The 17,620-nt window shown below is 45.5% G+C and overlaps 1 protein-coding gene across 1 annotated transcript; it reads right to left on the bottom strand.

The window, feature by feature from the left end:
- Positions 1-2,308: 2,308 nt before the first annotated feature.
- On the bottom strand, positions 2,309-16,867 carry NCF4 (neutrophil cytosolic factor 4). The gene is made up of 10 exons (XM_083462394.1): positions 16,671-16,867; positions 12,958-13,042; positions 11,635-11,788; positions 11,276-11,346; positions 9,564-9,691; positions 9,371-9,428; positions 8,532-8,630; positions 7,671-7,801; positions 5,947-6,012; positions 2,309-2,864 (listed from the first exon to the last, which is right to left on the bottom strand). The coding sequence occupies exons 1-10, from the start codon at positions 16,694-16,696 to the stop codon at positions 2,636-2,638; spliced, it is 1,047 nt and encodes a 348-aa protein (XP_083318520.1). The 5' UTR covers positions 16,697-16,867; the 3' UTR covers positions 2,309-2,635.
- Positions 16,868-17,620: the final 753 nt, after the last annotated feature.

Genomic DNA, 17,620 nt, shown 5'->3' with positions numbered 1-17,620 from the left:
CTGCCCGGTTGTGCAGGGGGAAGCCCAACTAGCCAACGCAGCCCTTGGTGGACAAATTAACCTGATGCTTGTGGAGAGGAGAACCGGGCTGGGCTGGGCTGGGTTCACCCTTTGCCCACCTAACTCACCATCCAGGAAGTGCCCCGAGTGAGAAGGGGGCTGGGGATTTGGTGGCTAAGCTGGGCTGGGCTCTGGTGCCCAGAAACCCCTGGCAGCAAGTTGTGAAGGATGGGGATCCCCACGGAAGCTGGTGCTTGTGGGGGGGTGCCTGGCTCGCATCCCCTCAAAATTCCACGACCGGGGCCACAACCCCCTGCCCCCCCCCCCCCACTATTCCCCTGCATGTGCAGCTTCAAAGTGTGGCTTGATAAGAACCAGCTGTCCTTTGCCCCTGCCAGCTTCCTCTTTCTAGCATCTTAAGTGAGTTTGGTTGTATTTAGCTGTAAAAGAATGCATTCTCTCTTATCTCTTGGGTTTTCAGCAAGCATCGCCTCTGTCCAAGGCAGAAAGGAATGCTAATTGGTTGCGGAATTAAATTTGCATGGATTATAAGTGCCAGTGCTTTTGCAATTAGGAGAGGGAAGCTTTCAGCACACTCATGCTGGCAAGAGTGCTTGCCAAAGGTTATTCAAGCAGCAACACCAAAAAGAAAAGAAAAAATCCTCTTCTCTTCCATAACATTAAAAACTGCTGAAGAAAATATCTCTTTATACCTGTGCGCACTCTCTCTCTCTCTCTGGAGCGCTTAGCACACTTGAGGGCGCTGTGGAATTAATAAATAAAATCCTCCTGGGAAAAGTGCCCTCAATCCTCCATCTAGGAAATATTTAGCAGGCTTATGGGTAGTAGGACAGTGATCCAATGCAGTACCTAAAGGGAGCTATTTACAGCCATCTTCCTTCCAGGTTGTACTTCTGTTGCAGAGAATCCACCACTCAAACTGCATTGTGGTAGTATCAGTGAAACACACTTCAAAAGAAAGGTGTTTGGGTTTTTTTTTTTAAATGTGGGTGGCTCCTAAACCATGCCGAGGCAGTTTGCATGGTCTGTTATTAATTGCTCAATCCCACTTCCTCTGGACTAGAACTTCCCTTTTCCTTGAATGCATGCCGACTCTCTCAATCTGACCACTTAGCACAGCTGCAAACACAACATGCTATTGTTTTGGATCCCCCCACCCTCACACTGCCCTGAAGGACACTCATGTTTGTATCAGCTCCAAGTTCCCTTGAAACTGGTGAGTGTTGTTTCTGAATAAAAGTACTTTTGGATTTTGGTATGAAGGGGGGAAAAAACAGAAGAAATTAAATCTGTCTACCCATACCCACCTTGCTTTACACTGGTGGTATAAATTCAACTCTCCTGACGTATCAGGGACAGCCCCCATATTTTGAGGTCCCTTTCCCTGGAAAATCCCTTCCCCTTGTCCAGTTGAAATCTTGTTTGTCTTATTTGCTAGCATTGTCAGTTTTCAAGATTCAACCACCATTCTCTAAGCATGTTATCCCTGCACATCCCTGGTATCTCATCGTCCCCTTCCTATCATGCCTGCCCCGTGGCTCAAAATTCTGCTGCCCCAGAGAGGCCAGAGTCCTGTCCAGGGGTTCAAGGATCAAGATAGTCAGAAGAACAGGGGATCTGTCCCGCCAGAAGTCACAGAGATTTCTCTGTTAGCTGAATACCACAAAGTTCTCAAGGTGACATACAACACATTCTAAGGTCATAAACTATTTTTTTTTTTTTTTTTTAGAAATCACATACAATAGAATAGAACAAAAAGTGAACACACACTAATTCCCAGCAATTAACCCACTTTCCCCAAGTACATCAGTGTGATTTTTGAAGCAGCAAACTAACAAAAGCCACCCAGGAGTGTTGAAATGTAGTCAGTGGCCACCTATTCAATCCTACTGCTACCTCGCCCTTGTGTGCAGGTGGTACCATTCTGACAGCATAAGCATTGTCACTCACAGTCTAAGCATCAGAAGCAGAGGGAATGATGTTTCAAAAAAGAATTATGCACTGGCATGCTCTATAGTTCAGTGAAACCAACAATGCTGTAAACGAGCATTCTCTAAAAACCCGTTTTTTATTAGTCTTTCTACATAAATAGATGCCTTGGTAAACGTAAGCTTGTATATAAAGTAGATAGATCCCCGAGTAAAGACATTTATTTACAGGATAGCTGGAGAAATGAATTTTAAACTCATGTTTAAATGAGCTAAAGGAAACTGTTGTAGTTGCTAACCATAATATAATACTAAAATGAGATTGATAGAACCTAGAAGTGACTGACAGAACCCAGAGCATGCTTATAGTAACTTTTTTACTACAATACAATGTTATCATATAACTTACATTAACATAATAATAAAATAATAATAATCTTCTAAATCAAGAAGAGAGGTGCGTGGGTACAGTCTAACTCAACACGAGGACCTGTATTTAGGAGAAACCCAAAATAACCCTCTGTGATAATGCAATGCATATTGTTAACCAAAGAAAATGTGTAGTAAAATATGGAGAAAGTCCTGCAGGACAGTTCCACATGGTTCCAGGTTGTTGTATTACACACACACACACACACACACACACACACACACACACACACGTTGAGCAGCACTAACAACAAGGATCATGGTTCTGTTGCTGTTTGTGCTGCGATTCCAGCTCCCGCTGGGTCATAGACACTGTAATCATCTTGCTGAGTAACATGCAGTTTCCACGGGAAGATGTGCTTCTCAAAAGGCCAACTCCTGCCCTGCTTCACCATGAGTACAACATCCTCATCAGACAGCAGGCGGATCAGATCGCCCTCAGCATCACGGTAATTCAGGGCAATATCGTCACGTGCAAACGCTCGGCTGGAAAAAGAAAAAGACGTTAATCCTATGGCTTCTTCTGATGACCCACATCCTACTGCACAAAGGTAAAGCCACTGCTCTGGCCAGTTTTGCCTATGGCCCCACCAACCCTGACCCCTGACCTCTCAGAGGCTACCAATGAATGTAGCTCTCCACCCCTGAACCATACAATCTCAGAAGGCAAGTCAGGGGGCTGCTTGTTTGAACAGAGCAAGCCATCCTAGTCCACAAGGAAAGCATACATGGCATGGGGAAGTCTGTGTTTATCCTTATGTGTTCATTTTCCATTTTTCATTTCTTTGGGTTTCTCATTTTACTAAAGTTTAGTTGCCCATATTTCCAGATCTGTTTGTGATTTTCTTTTCTAAAGTCCTCATGAAAATTCAAAAGAATTTCAGTGCAAATGTCTGCTGATGTACATGCTCTTCTATGCAATTGTGCCTGGTATACAGCAAGCCCACAACTTACACTCACCTTTCTTACACAAACACAACAATACACAGGCGATCGGAAAATAAAGAAATTGGAAAAACACCGGAAAAATCAAAATGCACAGTAGAAAAATGTCAGAAGCTGGCAATCCCATCAGCAACTGCACTAACCTTGGGAGAGTGTTTGGGTGTTGTCAGAGAGTCAGAGACTGATATAGGGCCCAGCGAGAGCACAGAGAACAAGCAGAGGTGGTCTCAGAGCAAGGGGACGTGATCTGGAAGCCGACCCCAGCTCTGAAGCTGGACTACGGCCAAGCTTACCGTCTTCAGCTGGCTACCGGTGAAACCCCACCCCCCACCCCTGTTGTGATTTCATTCCCTGAAGCAATGCCAGGCTCAGAAGAGGAAGAGGAAGATTAAGTAACACAGCCATCATTTGTTGGTAAGTGCTGTTTTTTTCTTTGCTGGATTTTTTTTTTTACGGGATTAAGGGGCCTTCCTGGCCACACGCATTTTTGGTGTTTGTGTGCAGTTCCTGGGAACTGAACCCTTGCATAAATTGTGAGCTTAGCATACATGTTTTTGCAAAGCAAATGTTCCAAAATGAAATTCTGATCATTCGCCACATGGGGCAGCCATACACAAAAGCAAACGTTCCTGAGTGTAGTCCTGGCAGCTCCTTCTGAGGAGACCAAGCTGGGGGGGGGGGGAGGGAGAGATGTGAAGGCTTTGTAGTGTGACCTGAGGGTGGCAGGGTATAAAAACAATGCCCTGTGGGTGTGGCTGATTTTAGGAATGGAAAAAGAGCCTGCTGAATCCGGCCAATGGCCCCTATAGTCCAGCATCCTGTTTTCACAGTGGCCAGCCGAAAGCCTGTGAGAAGCCTGCCAGCAAGACATGAGCGCTACAAACCTCTGCCCACATACAATTCCAAGAAGCTGGAAATCAGGGACATACTGCCTCTGACAGGGGAGGTAGAACGTAGCCATTATGGTTAGCAGTCATTGAAAGCACTGCCTCCATGAATCTGTCTAAATCTTTTAAAGCCATTCCCACCCCAACCCCAAACCCCTCTCTCACACACACTCACTCACACACAAATGCAAACAAGTAGGCCAAACCAAGTTAGTTTCCATACATGTGAAAGTTTCCTGTGGTCCTCCACACAAATTTCAACTTCATTAAAAATGGTGACATGGTTGATTCAGCTCTCAGGCTCCACCTGCACCAGCAAACTTCAGCTGCAAGCAGTATTTGTCCCTGGATCATTGGTTCTGGCTGTCCTTGGACAATATACATTTTTGAAGTTGTGTGTGCTGTGCAACTGATTTGCGGCACATACCAGTACATACCGTATTTTTCGCTCTATTGGACGCAGTTTTTCCCCTCCAAAAATTGAGGGGAAATGTGTGTGCGTCCTATGGAGCGAATGCAGGCTTGTGCCATAGCCGCGAGCAGCCCCTCCTGCAGGGAGAAGTTGTGCGCAGCCTGTACGCTGCTCTTTGGGGCTGGGGGAGATTTTTTTTATTGATTTCCCCGTCTAAAAACTAGGTGCGCCCTATGGTCCGGTGCGCCCTATGGAGCGAAAAATACGGTATTTGATCCTCTCCTGATTGGTTGTAGCGCTCTCTCTCGCTCTCTCGCTCTCAAAATAGTTACATTTTATTCTTCCTTCTATTCTCATAACACTGTCGTCCATGCACTGGTAACATCCAGGCTGGATTACTGCAATGTGTTCTATGTGGTGCTGCCCATGAGACTGGTCACTGGGGAAGGATATCACCATCGTGTTTATACCATGAGTCACCAATTAGCTACTGGGCTAGGTTCAAGGTTCTGGTTTGGGTGTATAAAGCTTTGTATAGTTTGGGACCAGGATACCTGAAATAGCCTATCAGTCTTTATATACACTACAGTATTGAACACTGCACTCCCTAGGTAAGGGCCTCCTGCAGACAGCATCTTATAGGGATGTCCATTCTGCACAAAATAGGGACCAGGCCTTTAGTGTTGTGGCACCTATGCCCTTTAGATTAAAAGTTAAGATTTCCTTTGTGAAAGTAGTTGAGTAGTGCACAGGACCAAAATCAGATTAACTCACAAGCACGTGTGCAAAGCCATATCATCCCAATAAGAGCAAAGCAGGAAGGACAAGACAATGAGCAGGAAGAAAGATCCTATGCTAAAGTTAGCACTAATGGACACACTTACCAATTTATCTGTTTAATGAGCTGCTAAATTTGGTACTAAATAAAGGAAGCGGAGTGCAAATCAGGACAGTACGTAGTATTAGGTAAGGGGAATATACGCGCTAATAGCAGTGTGAGCATACCCTACACTAGAGATTTGCACTGGAATGACAAACTAAAGAGACAAATTTCCCCATTCAAAGTTCCAAAGAGAAGAGCAGCACAAACAACTTCAAGGAACAGAAGACTCCCTCCACTTGTTAAGAGCAAAAAATAATAATGAAGGGATTCTTTCAGTTATTTTGGTTTAAGGGACCATGGAAGCAATTCAACTCCTAACTACAGCAAATCTTTTCCAGATACAATTGCAGAGGTCATTTGGAATTTCAGCAAAGTGCACATAAGAGCAAATGATTTAAGTGTATTTTGCCTGAGAAAGCTCTTTCTTTCTGTGCTTTTTACCTTATTAATTCCATGAGGTCTTGGAATAGTGGGGTGCTGCTCAGGTCCTCCTCCACCGATATGTCCCTAAAAGAGAGAGGCACGAGGTCAGCTTGCAGCGGAAGCGCCAAAGAGGAAATCCAACAGGAAGGGCTTGCTTGCACTTCACTTTTTGAACTCAGTCTGTGGCCCCTTTCCAAACTGTGGCTGTTTTGCAGAAGGGATTTGATCACAGACCAGAAAAATCAAGTTGTACATTAAAGTGGAGTTGGTGCTCTAGCGGGACAAATCCAGTTCCAAAAAGAAATCGGGCTTTTCTGCAGTAGGGAAAATAATGGGGAAATGCACAAGAAAGTGTGGGATAACAATTGCTTAATACAACGTCTTATAACCCAGACCCTCCAAGTGTCCCTATTTTCCAGGGATGTCCCTGATTTAGAAAAGCCGTCCCAGTTTCTGATTTGATCCCTGAATGTCCCACTTTTCCTTAGGATGTCCTTATTTTCATTGGAGAAATGTTGGAGGGTATGATAACCTCTCCGCAACCCAAACTGAAAGCATGCTCAACAAACAGCAGACTTTGTAAAATCTTGTGGGAAACTTTGTGCAAACAAATCAGGAGAAATGCTCAACAAGCAGGTCATCTGGAAACAACCTGACATTGTATCAGTGCTTAAATGGAAAATACACAAACACCCCATCCTCCAGTAAGAAAGGCATGTGTCTGTTTAAATGGCCGGGTTCTGTGGAAACTCTGCATATAGGACTTCAGGGGTTCTTGAATATGCAAGTTCTCTCCCCAACTCAGCATAAAGATTAGCATTTTGCAACAACAACAACAACATTCAGAGCAATGAATCAGGTACATTATCTAGTATCTCTAACAACTACCTTGCAAGCTATGTCAGAACTATTAATTCCCATATTGTTAGGTGAGAGGATTCAAGAGGCAGCAGTTTCCTAAAACTATCTGCTGAATTTACAGCAGAGGCAAGAGTCTCCTCTTCAACTAGGCCTTGGGCTGATTAACATTTTAAAATATGTTTGTGGGAAGCAATGGGGAGGATTATTGGTTTGTGGGGGTGTTGTTCTTGCTTTTATTATGTATTTCATGTTTTTATCTTGTATTTTCATGTTGTGAACTGCCCTGAGATGAAGGGCAGTATACAAATTTAATAAATAAAAATAAATAAAGAGTCAATCCAGGTTGCTGTAATAGTTCCCCAGAAGCAGCAATTCCAAGCCTTTCTATCCAGCCCTCGGCACTCTCCCTAAACCACACATCTTTAGACTCGTAATCTGGTGAACTGGGTTCGATTCCCCGCTCCTCCACATGCAGCTGCTGGGTGACCTTGGGCCAGTCACACTTCTCTGAAGTCTCTCAGCCTCACACACCTCATAGAGTGTTTGTTGTGGGGGAGGAAGGGAAAGGAGAATGTTAGCTGCTTTGAGACTCCTTCGGGTAGTGATAAAGCGGGATATCAAATCCAAATCCAAACATTTCCCCCAGCCACATCCCCTATTCCCAGACAATGCCCCTCCTTGAATAGTTCGCCTGGCTGAAATGTGTCACTGACCTCTGACAATGCCGTTCGTTTGCCTGGATGGAGGATAGGAAGAGGTGCATGTCGAAACTATCCTAATGAATTTACATTCTTTGCTCCACCCATTTTTACCTCTGGCCCCACCCACTATTGGTTACCCAGAACAGAAGGTGGCCCCACGTCTGAAGAAGTTTCCCCTACCTGATGCTGCTGACATTGTCATCATGATAATAGCAGCGCAGCCAGTTGATGGTATCCTCTTCCTGTGGGAGTTCTTTGATGATATCCACAAAAGCACTTGGGAAAATTCCAGTGGCATCTCGGACAGTTCCCTGAGACAAGATGGTGGGGAGAAGCAATGTCTTTAAAAGGGTGGCATGCCTCTATGGTTGCGTGAGAGCACAATGGCAAGACTTTGTTGACTATGGATGTTATGTACTGAAGTTCTCACCCTGGGCCAGCAGGGGGATACTGTAGATAGTTATGCAAATGAAGGATCAAAAGTGACGTTCAGTGATTGGATAGTTTTAGAAAGTTGTTACAGTAACAAGGTACTGGAGCTCTATATAAGCAGGCTGACTGAGCCCTTCAGCTCAATTCAATTCGGGCCTCAGAATAAAGAAGAGCTGTTTGAAGAATCACTGTGTCATCTGATATGTTCGCCCACAACTTAACAATGGATGTGGCACAGAATCTCCTTTGATGAGCGCAGTGAAAAAGAGATCTTCTTAAGAGGGAATGAGGGGGCTGGGAAATGAGCTGCAGAAGACTAGGGCAGTAAGTAAAATGACCAAATATGGATGTGCCATTAATGACAAAAATCTGGCCAAAAAGCAACAAACTAGGCATGACAACACAGCTGTCTGGATTGTCCATTTAAAACACACACACTTCTGACCTGGAGTGGAATCACAAATCCATCCTCAAAATTTGGTGATGTCTTTATCTATCCAGCAATGGCAATAAAGCTAATCCACCCCCTGATTAAAAGCACACTCCAAGCTGGATAGACATTAGAAATCAAGCCAGTAATATATGATCAGATAAGGCCTTGATATTTACCTCAAACCAGTCCTTGTTGACCCTGCTGAGCAAATAAATCAAGTCTCCCTTCTTGAAGCTCAGTTCCAGTTTAGTGGACCCAGTAAAATCAAACAGTGCCTATTGAAAGAACCAAACAAATAAAGTAACAGAACTGGAGGAATGGATTGAGTCTAGGCTCACAGAAGATAAAGATCACATCCCCATAGTTCCAATCATTGAAGGGGATGTCCAATAAATGAGACTGCAGAGTTTATTATTCTATTACACACACACACTTTAACTTCAACTATATTTCTCCTATCTATTAAGCTTGGTTTCCCACAACGTGAAAACCCAGCATTCTGGGTTGTTGCTCCCAAACAAACTAGGATCAAACCAGGATTGTAAACTAGAGTTTAAGGTTAGTTTATGAATCCCAAACTAGGGTGACCCATGGTATCTAAACAATATGCTCTCCTAAGCCAAAATACTTATTTGCACAAGCTGGGTAACTCAGCCTATGTTACTTTAACAATCTTTTTGGTATTAGAAACATAGGGCTTATCCACACCCCCGTACGCCCCACCACTCTCCCCCGAGGAAACCTGATATTTAATATTGAATCAGAAGAAATGGCAATCGGGTTTTTGGTGAATTGCTGTTTGTCCCAATTTAGTGCTGAAGAGTGGGTTTTCTGGGGGAAAGCAGCAGGGCAAAGGCAAAACTGCTTGGACCCAGACCTAGAAAACGTGGAAAACTGCTCAGACACATGCTTTCCAGGCATAGGACAAGGGAAGTGTTGATGAGCCCCTACATTCCATATCTTCAAAGAAATTCAATCTTATACACCTCTGCGACTTGCTGTATAAGGTACCCACCTCTGCCCGTGGGGCTGCCAGTCGGTCAAAGCCAGGTTCCTGGGGTGAAACGCTCTTGCTGTCACCAAGAAGAGGGAGAGCAATGTGTCATTTGGATGCATGGCCATGAAGCTACAGGATTAAATTCCAGGCAGGTAAAAAAAGGGGGGGTGTCTTATTTATTTGGCAGAAAGACTGGGGAGGAGATACTCACACGCGACGGGTGCGTGGGCGAAGCCTTCGCAGCCCCTGAGGTACCTGCTGACTGTCAAACTCCGACTGGTAGAAAAACAATCGGACATCTTCATCTAGCAGCAACCAGGCTGGGAAGCTAAGCAATTTCTGTGTCAAAGGAAAACAAGAGGGGGGTATATGAATATGGGGCATGACCCCTGATAAGATTCTGCTCCAGAGCAACAGGAGATCTCTCTGGGGCTGTTTACCCCCACCCCACCCATCTATAATGAATATAACGCGGGTGGCGCTGTGGTCTAAACCATTGAGCCTCTTGGGCTTGCTGATCAGAAGGTTGGCGGTTCGAATCCCCACAACGGGGTGAGTTCCCGTTGCTGTGTCCCAGCTTCTGCCAACCAACAGTTCAAATGCATGCCAGTGCAAGTAGATAAATAGGTACTGCTGTGGCGGGAAGGTTTCCATGTGCTCTGGTTTCCATCATGGTGTTCCATTGCACCAGAAGCGGTTTAGTCCTGCTGTCTACATGACCCAGAAAGTTGTCTGTGGACAAGCGCCAGCTCCTTCGGCCTGAAAGTGAGACAAGTGCCGCAACCCCATAGTCGCCTTTGACTGGATTTAACCATCCAGGGGTCCTTTACCTTTTTTTACCTTTTGCCTTACAATGAATATGTGGGAGTGAAGTAGGATTTTGTGTATTGGCCCCACTTCTTAAACACTAATACATGTACAACATTAAGGAGAAAGAGTTCTGTGTGACTATAAAGCTGTACCTCTGGGGTGGGAACTGCAAATGCAGTCCCCTCACATAATCCCTGAACATGTGAGTGGGATGCTAGGAATCCTCTCAACTATTAGGTCAGAGTTGGGCAACTACAGGCTTCATGCTGCACATTGGGCCTAAGCGTCTGATTGGGAGGTCAGGTACTATAACCCATTCATTGCGAGTTACGGTATTTCCCCTTGATGAGAAGGCAAGCTCTTGCAGGTTTCCTGATATGTTGTAGTGAAGCCAAAGTTGTCAGGTTAGCACATAACGGTTGACCTGAAATTATGTGATCTGATGATGCAAGAAAATTTTTTACCTCATGTTTGCCCACATTATATTTTAGAAAACTGTTGGCTTCATTTACATTTTTTAAAATGTTGTTGTTGTTGTTGTTGTTGTTGTTGTTGTTGTTGTTATATCTACACATAGGTAAGTTATATCATCATTATTATGTGGTATATAAATCTTGTTACATAGAAAATGAAAATTCCTCTACATGTTCATAGTGGCCCCATTGTATGTGTGGAGGAGTGATTTTAAAATCTATGAATTTGGCATGGATTCATTCCTACAAAATGGATTACTTTCTTTAGTGTCCTTTAGCGAAGCCAAATGCGGCAAGGAAAATAATAACATTCAAGCTGGTTTAGCGGTCATTCCCTTCCCTCAGCAACCTCTGGTAATTGTAGTCTAGAAGGGTGGCCAGTGATGGCCAATGAACTATTCTGAGCTCCTTCACCAAACTACAGTTCCCATGATTCTTTGGAGGAAGCTGTGATGGCAAAGTTCATATGAAACAAATGCAATTCTTTGCCTTGTTGCTTCCCCGGTTTTTTGAGCCATATTTGAATGCTGTTGGAGTGGAATAATGCTCACTCATACCCTGCATAGGTTTTGCATTCAGTTTATGATCCAATATAAAAACAACCTCATGCACCAGTATGGACAGTTCTGCCCAGAGTTACCTTCATGTACGCATTGAGTACTGGGATTCGGCTGTCAGCAATCTCCCTCTTTGCACCAACATAAACTTTTCCTGGAAAACACCAAATTAAGAGATTCAGAAAAGAGTGAAATCCAAAGAATAATGACATTCTGATCCACACATTAGCCTGGTAGGTATAGAGCAGGGCAGTTTGTATCTGAATTCATAAATAATGAATTCCTCAAACATCTCCTGACACAAGTGCCGGAAAATCCAAAGGAGGAACACATGGGAAGCATCTGAATTTACTGTTATCCAGTTACTCGGCCACTTTGAATGATTCTTTAAAATATTTATCTAAGAATGAAAGACAGGTATAGGAAAGTTTTTATGTCTTACCAGGAAGGACAGGGAGTAGACAGCAAAAGCGACTGTTTCTGCTTTCTGAACCATATCTTTCCTCTAGCTTGGCATGCAAGTTATAGAACTGGCTGTAACGGCGGAATATCATATACCTGCCTCCACCTCTTGTTTTCACCTCGATCACAAAGACCTGGGAGAGAAGAAGACACCAGTTAAAGGACACTGAGCAGCATGACTTGGAAAACTATTGTCAAAATAGACCAGGGATGGAGAACCTGTGACCCTCCAGATGTTGCTGGACTACAATTCCTATCATCTCCCATCACTGGCTATGTGAACTGCGGCTGATGGGAGTTGGAGTCCAACAACATCTGGAGCTCTGCAGATTCCACATCCCTGGAAAAGAACTATGGGGTGTGAATTAATTGGACCTGTAGAATGACTTAGCTTAAGCTTCTTATACCCTTAAAATAGGCAGGGGAAAGACAGGAACATACAAATATGCAAACCATCTTTCTGTGCTTGACTTTCTCAGTGGCGCTGGAGTATAAGTGGGTTTTGCACTGAATACTGAGAACATAATACAACCATTTAGGCTTCAATTCTCAGAGAACTGTAGTTTATTGTTATGTACAAATCCAGAACCAGGATTAATGTTAACTGTGGTTTAGGCTCAGATTGAAGTGGCCTTGTTTCCTCATACCATAGCTAACACAAATCATAGTTTGTCTGCTCTGCGCATAATCTCAAACCATGGTTAGCTGAAAACAGAACTGAACACTTCTTATTTCCTCTGCTTAGCTGCTCCAGAGGAGATGGGAGGGAAGAGCCTCTGCTCCCAAGTTCATTCACATAACACTAAACTACGGTTTAGCATTATGTCCCAATGCATATTTAGGCAGAATCCTATGCACAATTCCCTGTGATTAAGTCCCACTAAGTATCTCAGGGGCTTACTTCTGAGTAAACATCTATGGCAGAGCAAGGAACCTGTGGCCCTCCAGATATTGTTAGACTACAACTCTTCATCAGTCCCCAGCCAGCATGGCCAATGATAGGAGTTGTAGCACAACAACATCTGGAAGGAGGCAGGTTCCCCATTCAGAATGTACAGGATTACATTATCAGGGAATTTTGCATATGTTTGAAAGAGTCTAACAGATAAGGCTGTGTAATAACCATCAGTCATCACAGTACTGTATTGTGAAATTTAGTGCTGTGAAGCAAGTAATTTCCCATGTGAAATGTTCCTTTTGCGAAATGATACATTCTGTTTGCCCAAAAAGGAAACATTTCCTGCAGTTCCAGTTTCCCCATCAATCCCCAGATCAAAACTCATAAGAAAAGTCCTTCTCTTACGTAGTAACTAGAGAAGCCTCTCTTCTCCTCAATGTCTGCGATGTTAGCAGAAACAGGCACATCATCGGGAAGCTGGTCAAAATCACTGGAAAACAAGTGAAGAGATTACCATATCGGCCTGAATATAAACCGCCCCCGCAAATAAGCTGTATCTTTAAAATTCGGCAGCTTGGAGGATGCTTAGGAGCCGCAGATGGGATGGGTGCCGTTGCCCCGTGCTCCCGGGCTGCTTCCTGGGCGGGGGGGGGGGGAGTCACACCACTTTGCTGGCAGCGTAAGGTCGCGGTATAATTCGCACTTTAACTTTTCATGATTGGAAATTGGGGGGGGGGGAGTGTGGCTTATATATTCGGGCCAATACGGTATTAGTGAAGACGAGGACAGCCATTATTCTGGTGGCAGTCATGATGCAAGAGACATCTACCCCACCCACCTATGAATTAAAAATCAGGGTGTATTACAAATACGAATAATACAACCCGCAGAGTTCGCAACCCGCAGCAGCGCATGCACAAAGCTTGATTTAGCGCTTCTGCACATGCGTGACCGCTGAAACCCGGAAGTAACCTGTTCTGGTACTTCCGGGTTTCAGCGGTCCGTAACCCAAAAAAACGCAACCTGAAGTGTCTGTAACCCGAGGTACATAGAATGAAAAAGCACAAATGATAGACACATTGGTATCTAAAGCCCTAAATGACTTAGTCCCCCAAAATCTAAGAACATAAGGACCCAAGAAGAACCTACTGGGTCAGGTCAATGACCCATCTAGCATCCTGTTCTCTTAGCGGCCACCTGTGGGAAACTCAGGAGCAGACCCAAGCATAAGAGCCCTCTCCCCTCCTGCAGTTTCTAGCAACTGGTATTCAGAAGCATTGCTGCCTCCAGCCATAGAAGCAGAGCATAGCCATCATGGCTAGCTGCCATTGATAGCCTTAAACTCCATGAAAATCCTCTTTTAAAGCCATCCAAGTTGGTGTCTAGCTGAAAGGCCACCTCCATCCCTACAGGCCACATTGGGTGTCGGGGTAGGCAAACAGGCTCGTTTGGTAGTTCCACCACTCTCGGAAATGTGGGGGGGGGGGTAGTGACCTGGAAGAGGGCTTTCTCAGTGGCACTCCTAAATTGTGGAACTCCCTCGCCACAGAGGTGCACCTAGCACCTCTGTTGTAGAACATTCACCATAAACTGAATAGCTTTCCCCTTTGGCAGGTAAAGCATTGTGTTTTTGCAGGACCCATCTCTCTTGTTGAATCTAGACTGCTCTGTTTTGGTTGAAATGGTTTCACTTGTTCTTATAATTGTAACTGTTATAAACAATTAAAACTGCATACTACAGTATATTGCTGTAACCTGCCCTTGGGCCTTACGGTGAAGGATGGGTAAGAAATCAGAGGAATGAATGAATGAATGAATGAATGAATGAATGAATGAATGAAACAAGCAAGATATTTTGCTACCTGAGGCAAAGGACAAGATGGCAACCTGTTCCATTCCACCTAAAAGAGCCAACTGAACAGCGGTGATGGAAAAAGTAAAAAGGTAAAAGTAGAGGATATGGATGACACTGTGGTCTCTTGGGCTTGCCTATCAGAAGGTTGGTGGTTCGAATCCCCACGGTGATGGGTCAGTGTTCCCTACTGCACCTGAGGACAGTAGGTTACTTTAGGGCAGAGCTTTCCAAACTGTGTGTGGTGACACATTAGTGTATCAGCTGCAGTGTGTAGGTGTGTTGCGCGAATGCTCGCCGCACTCCTCACGGGACTGGAAAGGGGTTAGCTTAACCTCCAGTTTGGCCCAAGCACATCTTTACCTTAACCTTATATGATATCAGGTGAAGGGCAGGTGACGATGGTTTGGCCAAAGCAGCCTCGTGGACCAAATGAGGATGACCAAATGACTGGCCTGGTTAGGCCTGCAGGCTGAAGATTCCCCACCAGTGATTGAAGAATTGAAACAGTTTATAATTTAAAACTAGAAGGGCCAGCTGCAAAAGGGGACAGGGCTCTCACGCCTCAAATAGTTGTGTAGAAGAAGGAATTTTACCAGGTATTCCTTGCAAAAGGAGTCCTGCCCTCTTTTGCATCTAAGACTAGAGCCACCTTAGTATTTGCTCAGGTCTTGTAGGCAGTGGCGTAGCGTGGGGGGTGCCAGGGGTGCCGACCGCACCGGGCGCAACATCTGGGGGGGCGCGAGTCCAGAGGGAAGGGACAAGTTCCTTCCTCCGCCGGGCTCCCCGCCGCCACCGCCAGCCTTGCGCCCTAGCGCGCGCGCCCCCCGCCGTCGCTGTGGCTGCGCTCCGCTCACTGCTCGCAGGAGGAGCAGCCGCTGCAGCAGCGCCGACGCCACCACCGACGCCTGGCCGGGCACGGGCAGCCTCTGCACCCTGCCGCCGCCGCCATCCCCTCGGCCGAGCCACAGGCGGCGGCTGCTTCTGCCTCCATCCTCCTCCGGGCAAGCAGCGTTGCTTGCGCGGCAGCGCCAGCGGCAACTCGCAGGTTAGGGGTTGGGGGGGCGCAAATTACTTGCCTTGCCCCGGGTTAGGGGGCGCAAATTACTTGCGTTGCCCCGGGTGCTGACAACTCACGCTACGCCGCTGCTTGTAGGACTCTCTCCCGCAAAAGGCAGAGGGCCTTCTCGGTAGTGGCACCCTCCCTGTGGAACGCCCTCCCACCAGATGTCAAAGAGAACAACAACTACCAGACTTTTAGAAGACATCTGAAGGCAGCCCTGTTTAGAGAAGCTTTTAATATTTGATGTATTACTGTATTTTAATATTTTTTTGGAAGCCGCCCAGAGTGGCTGGGGAAGCCCAGCCAGATGGATGGGGTATAAATAATAAATAATAATTATTATTATTATTATTATTATTATTATTATTATTATTATTAAAAGAAGCTCACCAGTGTTTGACATTGTTATGTTTTCTAGAGGCAGATCCAAACATTGGATCAAGTAGACAAACTTTCCAGAGAGCTGTTCAAATGAGAGTGGCCAAATGAGAAGAGGACTGTAGGCTCCTGCATTTCCAACAGTCTTGTACCTGGGTAGGCAAACTAAGGCCTGGGTGCCAGATCCGGCTCAATCGCCTTCTAAATCCGGCCCGCGAACGGTCTGGGAATCAGCATGTTTTTACATGAATAGAATGTGTGCTTTTACATAAAATGCATCTCTGGGTTATTTGTGGGGCATAGGAATTCGTTCATTCTCTCCCCCCCAAAAAAATATAGTCTGGCCCCCCACAAGGTCTGAGGGACAGTGGAGCGGCCCTCTGCTAAAAAAGTTTGCTGACCCCTGGTCTTACAGAAGAGGATTGCTTGACAATCTTTTCTTCCAGTGGAGGCTGCCTCACTGAAGCTAATGGGGCAGTGCCCCACCAACCTCCGTCTGTCCTCAGTCACCCTCCACCTGCCTGCCTTCTTACTTACATCCAGTCCACTGGGTGGCCCTGGCAGCTTCCCCCTCTTTGCAGAACTCACCAGGGAGGAGGATAGAAGCAAAACCAGGATTAATGGCCTCTGCCTGTCATTGGCTCTGGCTCCACCTATTGCTGGGCTGCCTGCCTTCTGTGCTACCAGTTCCAATGGGTGCCCACCATCACTGCCCTCTTCTACACAACTATTAAAGGTGTGAGAGCCCCCTGTCCCTCTTTGCTCCTGACATTTTCTTTCAAGCAAAAGCTAGAGTATCCAGGAGAAAGTGTCTGAGGGACTCACCTCTCGCCTCGCAGCTGTTGAGACATTCCTACAGTTCCTTGTCAGCACGAGAGCCAAAGGGATTAATGGTCCTTCAGCTTCTCCACACCTCAGACAGCTCAGGCAAGGCAAACTCAGCACCCTGCCTTGGCCTAAAATGTGCGCTGCAAACTCTCTACGAGGCTTCCGAGACCTCCGAATACTTCTCTGTTTTCAGAAGAGTCTGCCTTTTATCGGCCTTCCCCTCCCTCGTCCAATTTGAGGAAGTGCAACTGAAAGAACGGGGCTTTTGAAACAGAGAGAAGAGTTGTGCATATGCCTGTGTCAAAAATGCTTGACCCTATTTTAAAACACACACATGCACAAGTAAGGCCAAACTGCAATAGAAGCCAGTTTCCCACCCAAGTAAATATTGACACCTGAGCAAAGCTGTGAGATTTGGGCTCTGGAGCATTCAAAAGGCAGCAACCCACCCAGCCCCCTTTTTGAAGAACCCACTTGCACAAATGTAAAATGACTCAGTCAGGATGTGCCAGGCAGAGAATACACTCAGGGTGAAATGAGGACAGATGATGTTAAACACATTTTTGCATTTAAGAGGGGTTAAATTGGCAGGAAAGGGTTAATTCCTCCCCTCCATGCCTATTCTGATCCTATTGATTATCAGCCCCCTCCTCCTGTCCCCCTGATGCTGTTTTGGTTTTTGAAACCTGCATGTTAAATGCAAAGGTGTTTAAAGTGAAAATGAGAACATATTCGCTCGTCAGAAACACTGCTCAGAAAAATGATGGCTTTTGAGTTTCTCCAGGGTGCAGCACACTTTCTACGGGCCACCTGCCCATCTGCAGGCCTTTCTTGTATGTAAAGTGGCCTTAAAATGTGGTGCTGCCACTTAGAGTGGTGGGAGGGGAACCTTGGAGCTCATATCTGCAAAGAGGGGACACTTATATTTTCAGAGAGGGGGCAGAGAG

Source organism: Podarcis liolepis (genome assembly GCF_965112155.1).
Source record: "Podarcis liolepis genome assembly, chromosome: 10".
Lineage (NCBI taxonomy): Eukaryota > Metazoa > Chordata > Lepidosauria > Squamata > Lacertidae > Podarcis > Podarcis liolepis.
The sequence above is the reverse complement of the archived record's forward strand: the minus strand, read 5'-3'. Positions and strand labels throughout refer to the sequence as shown.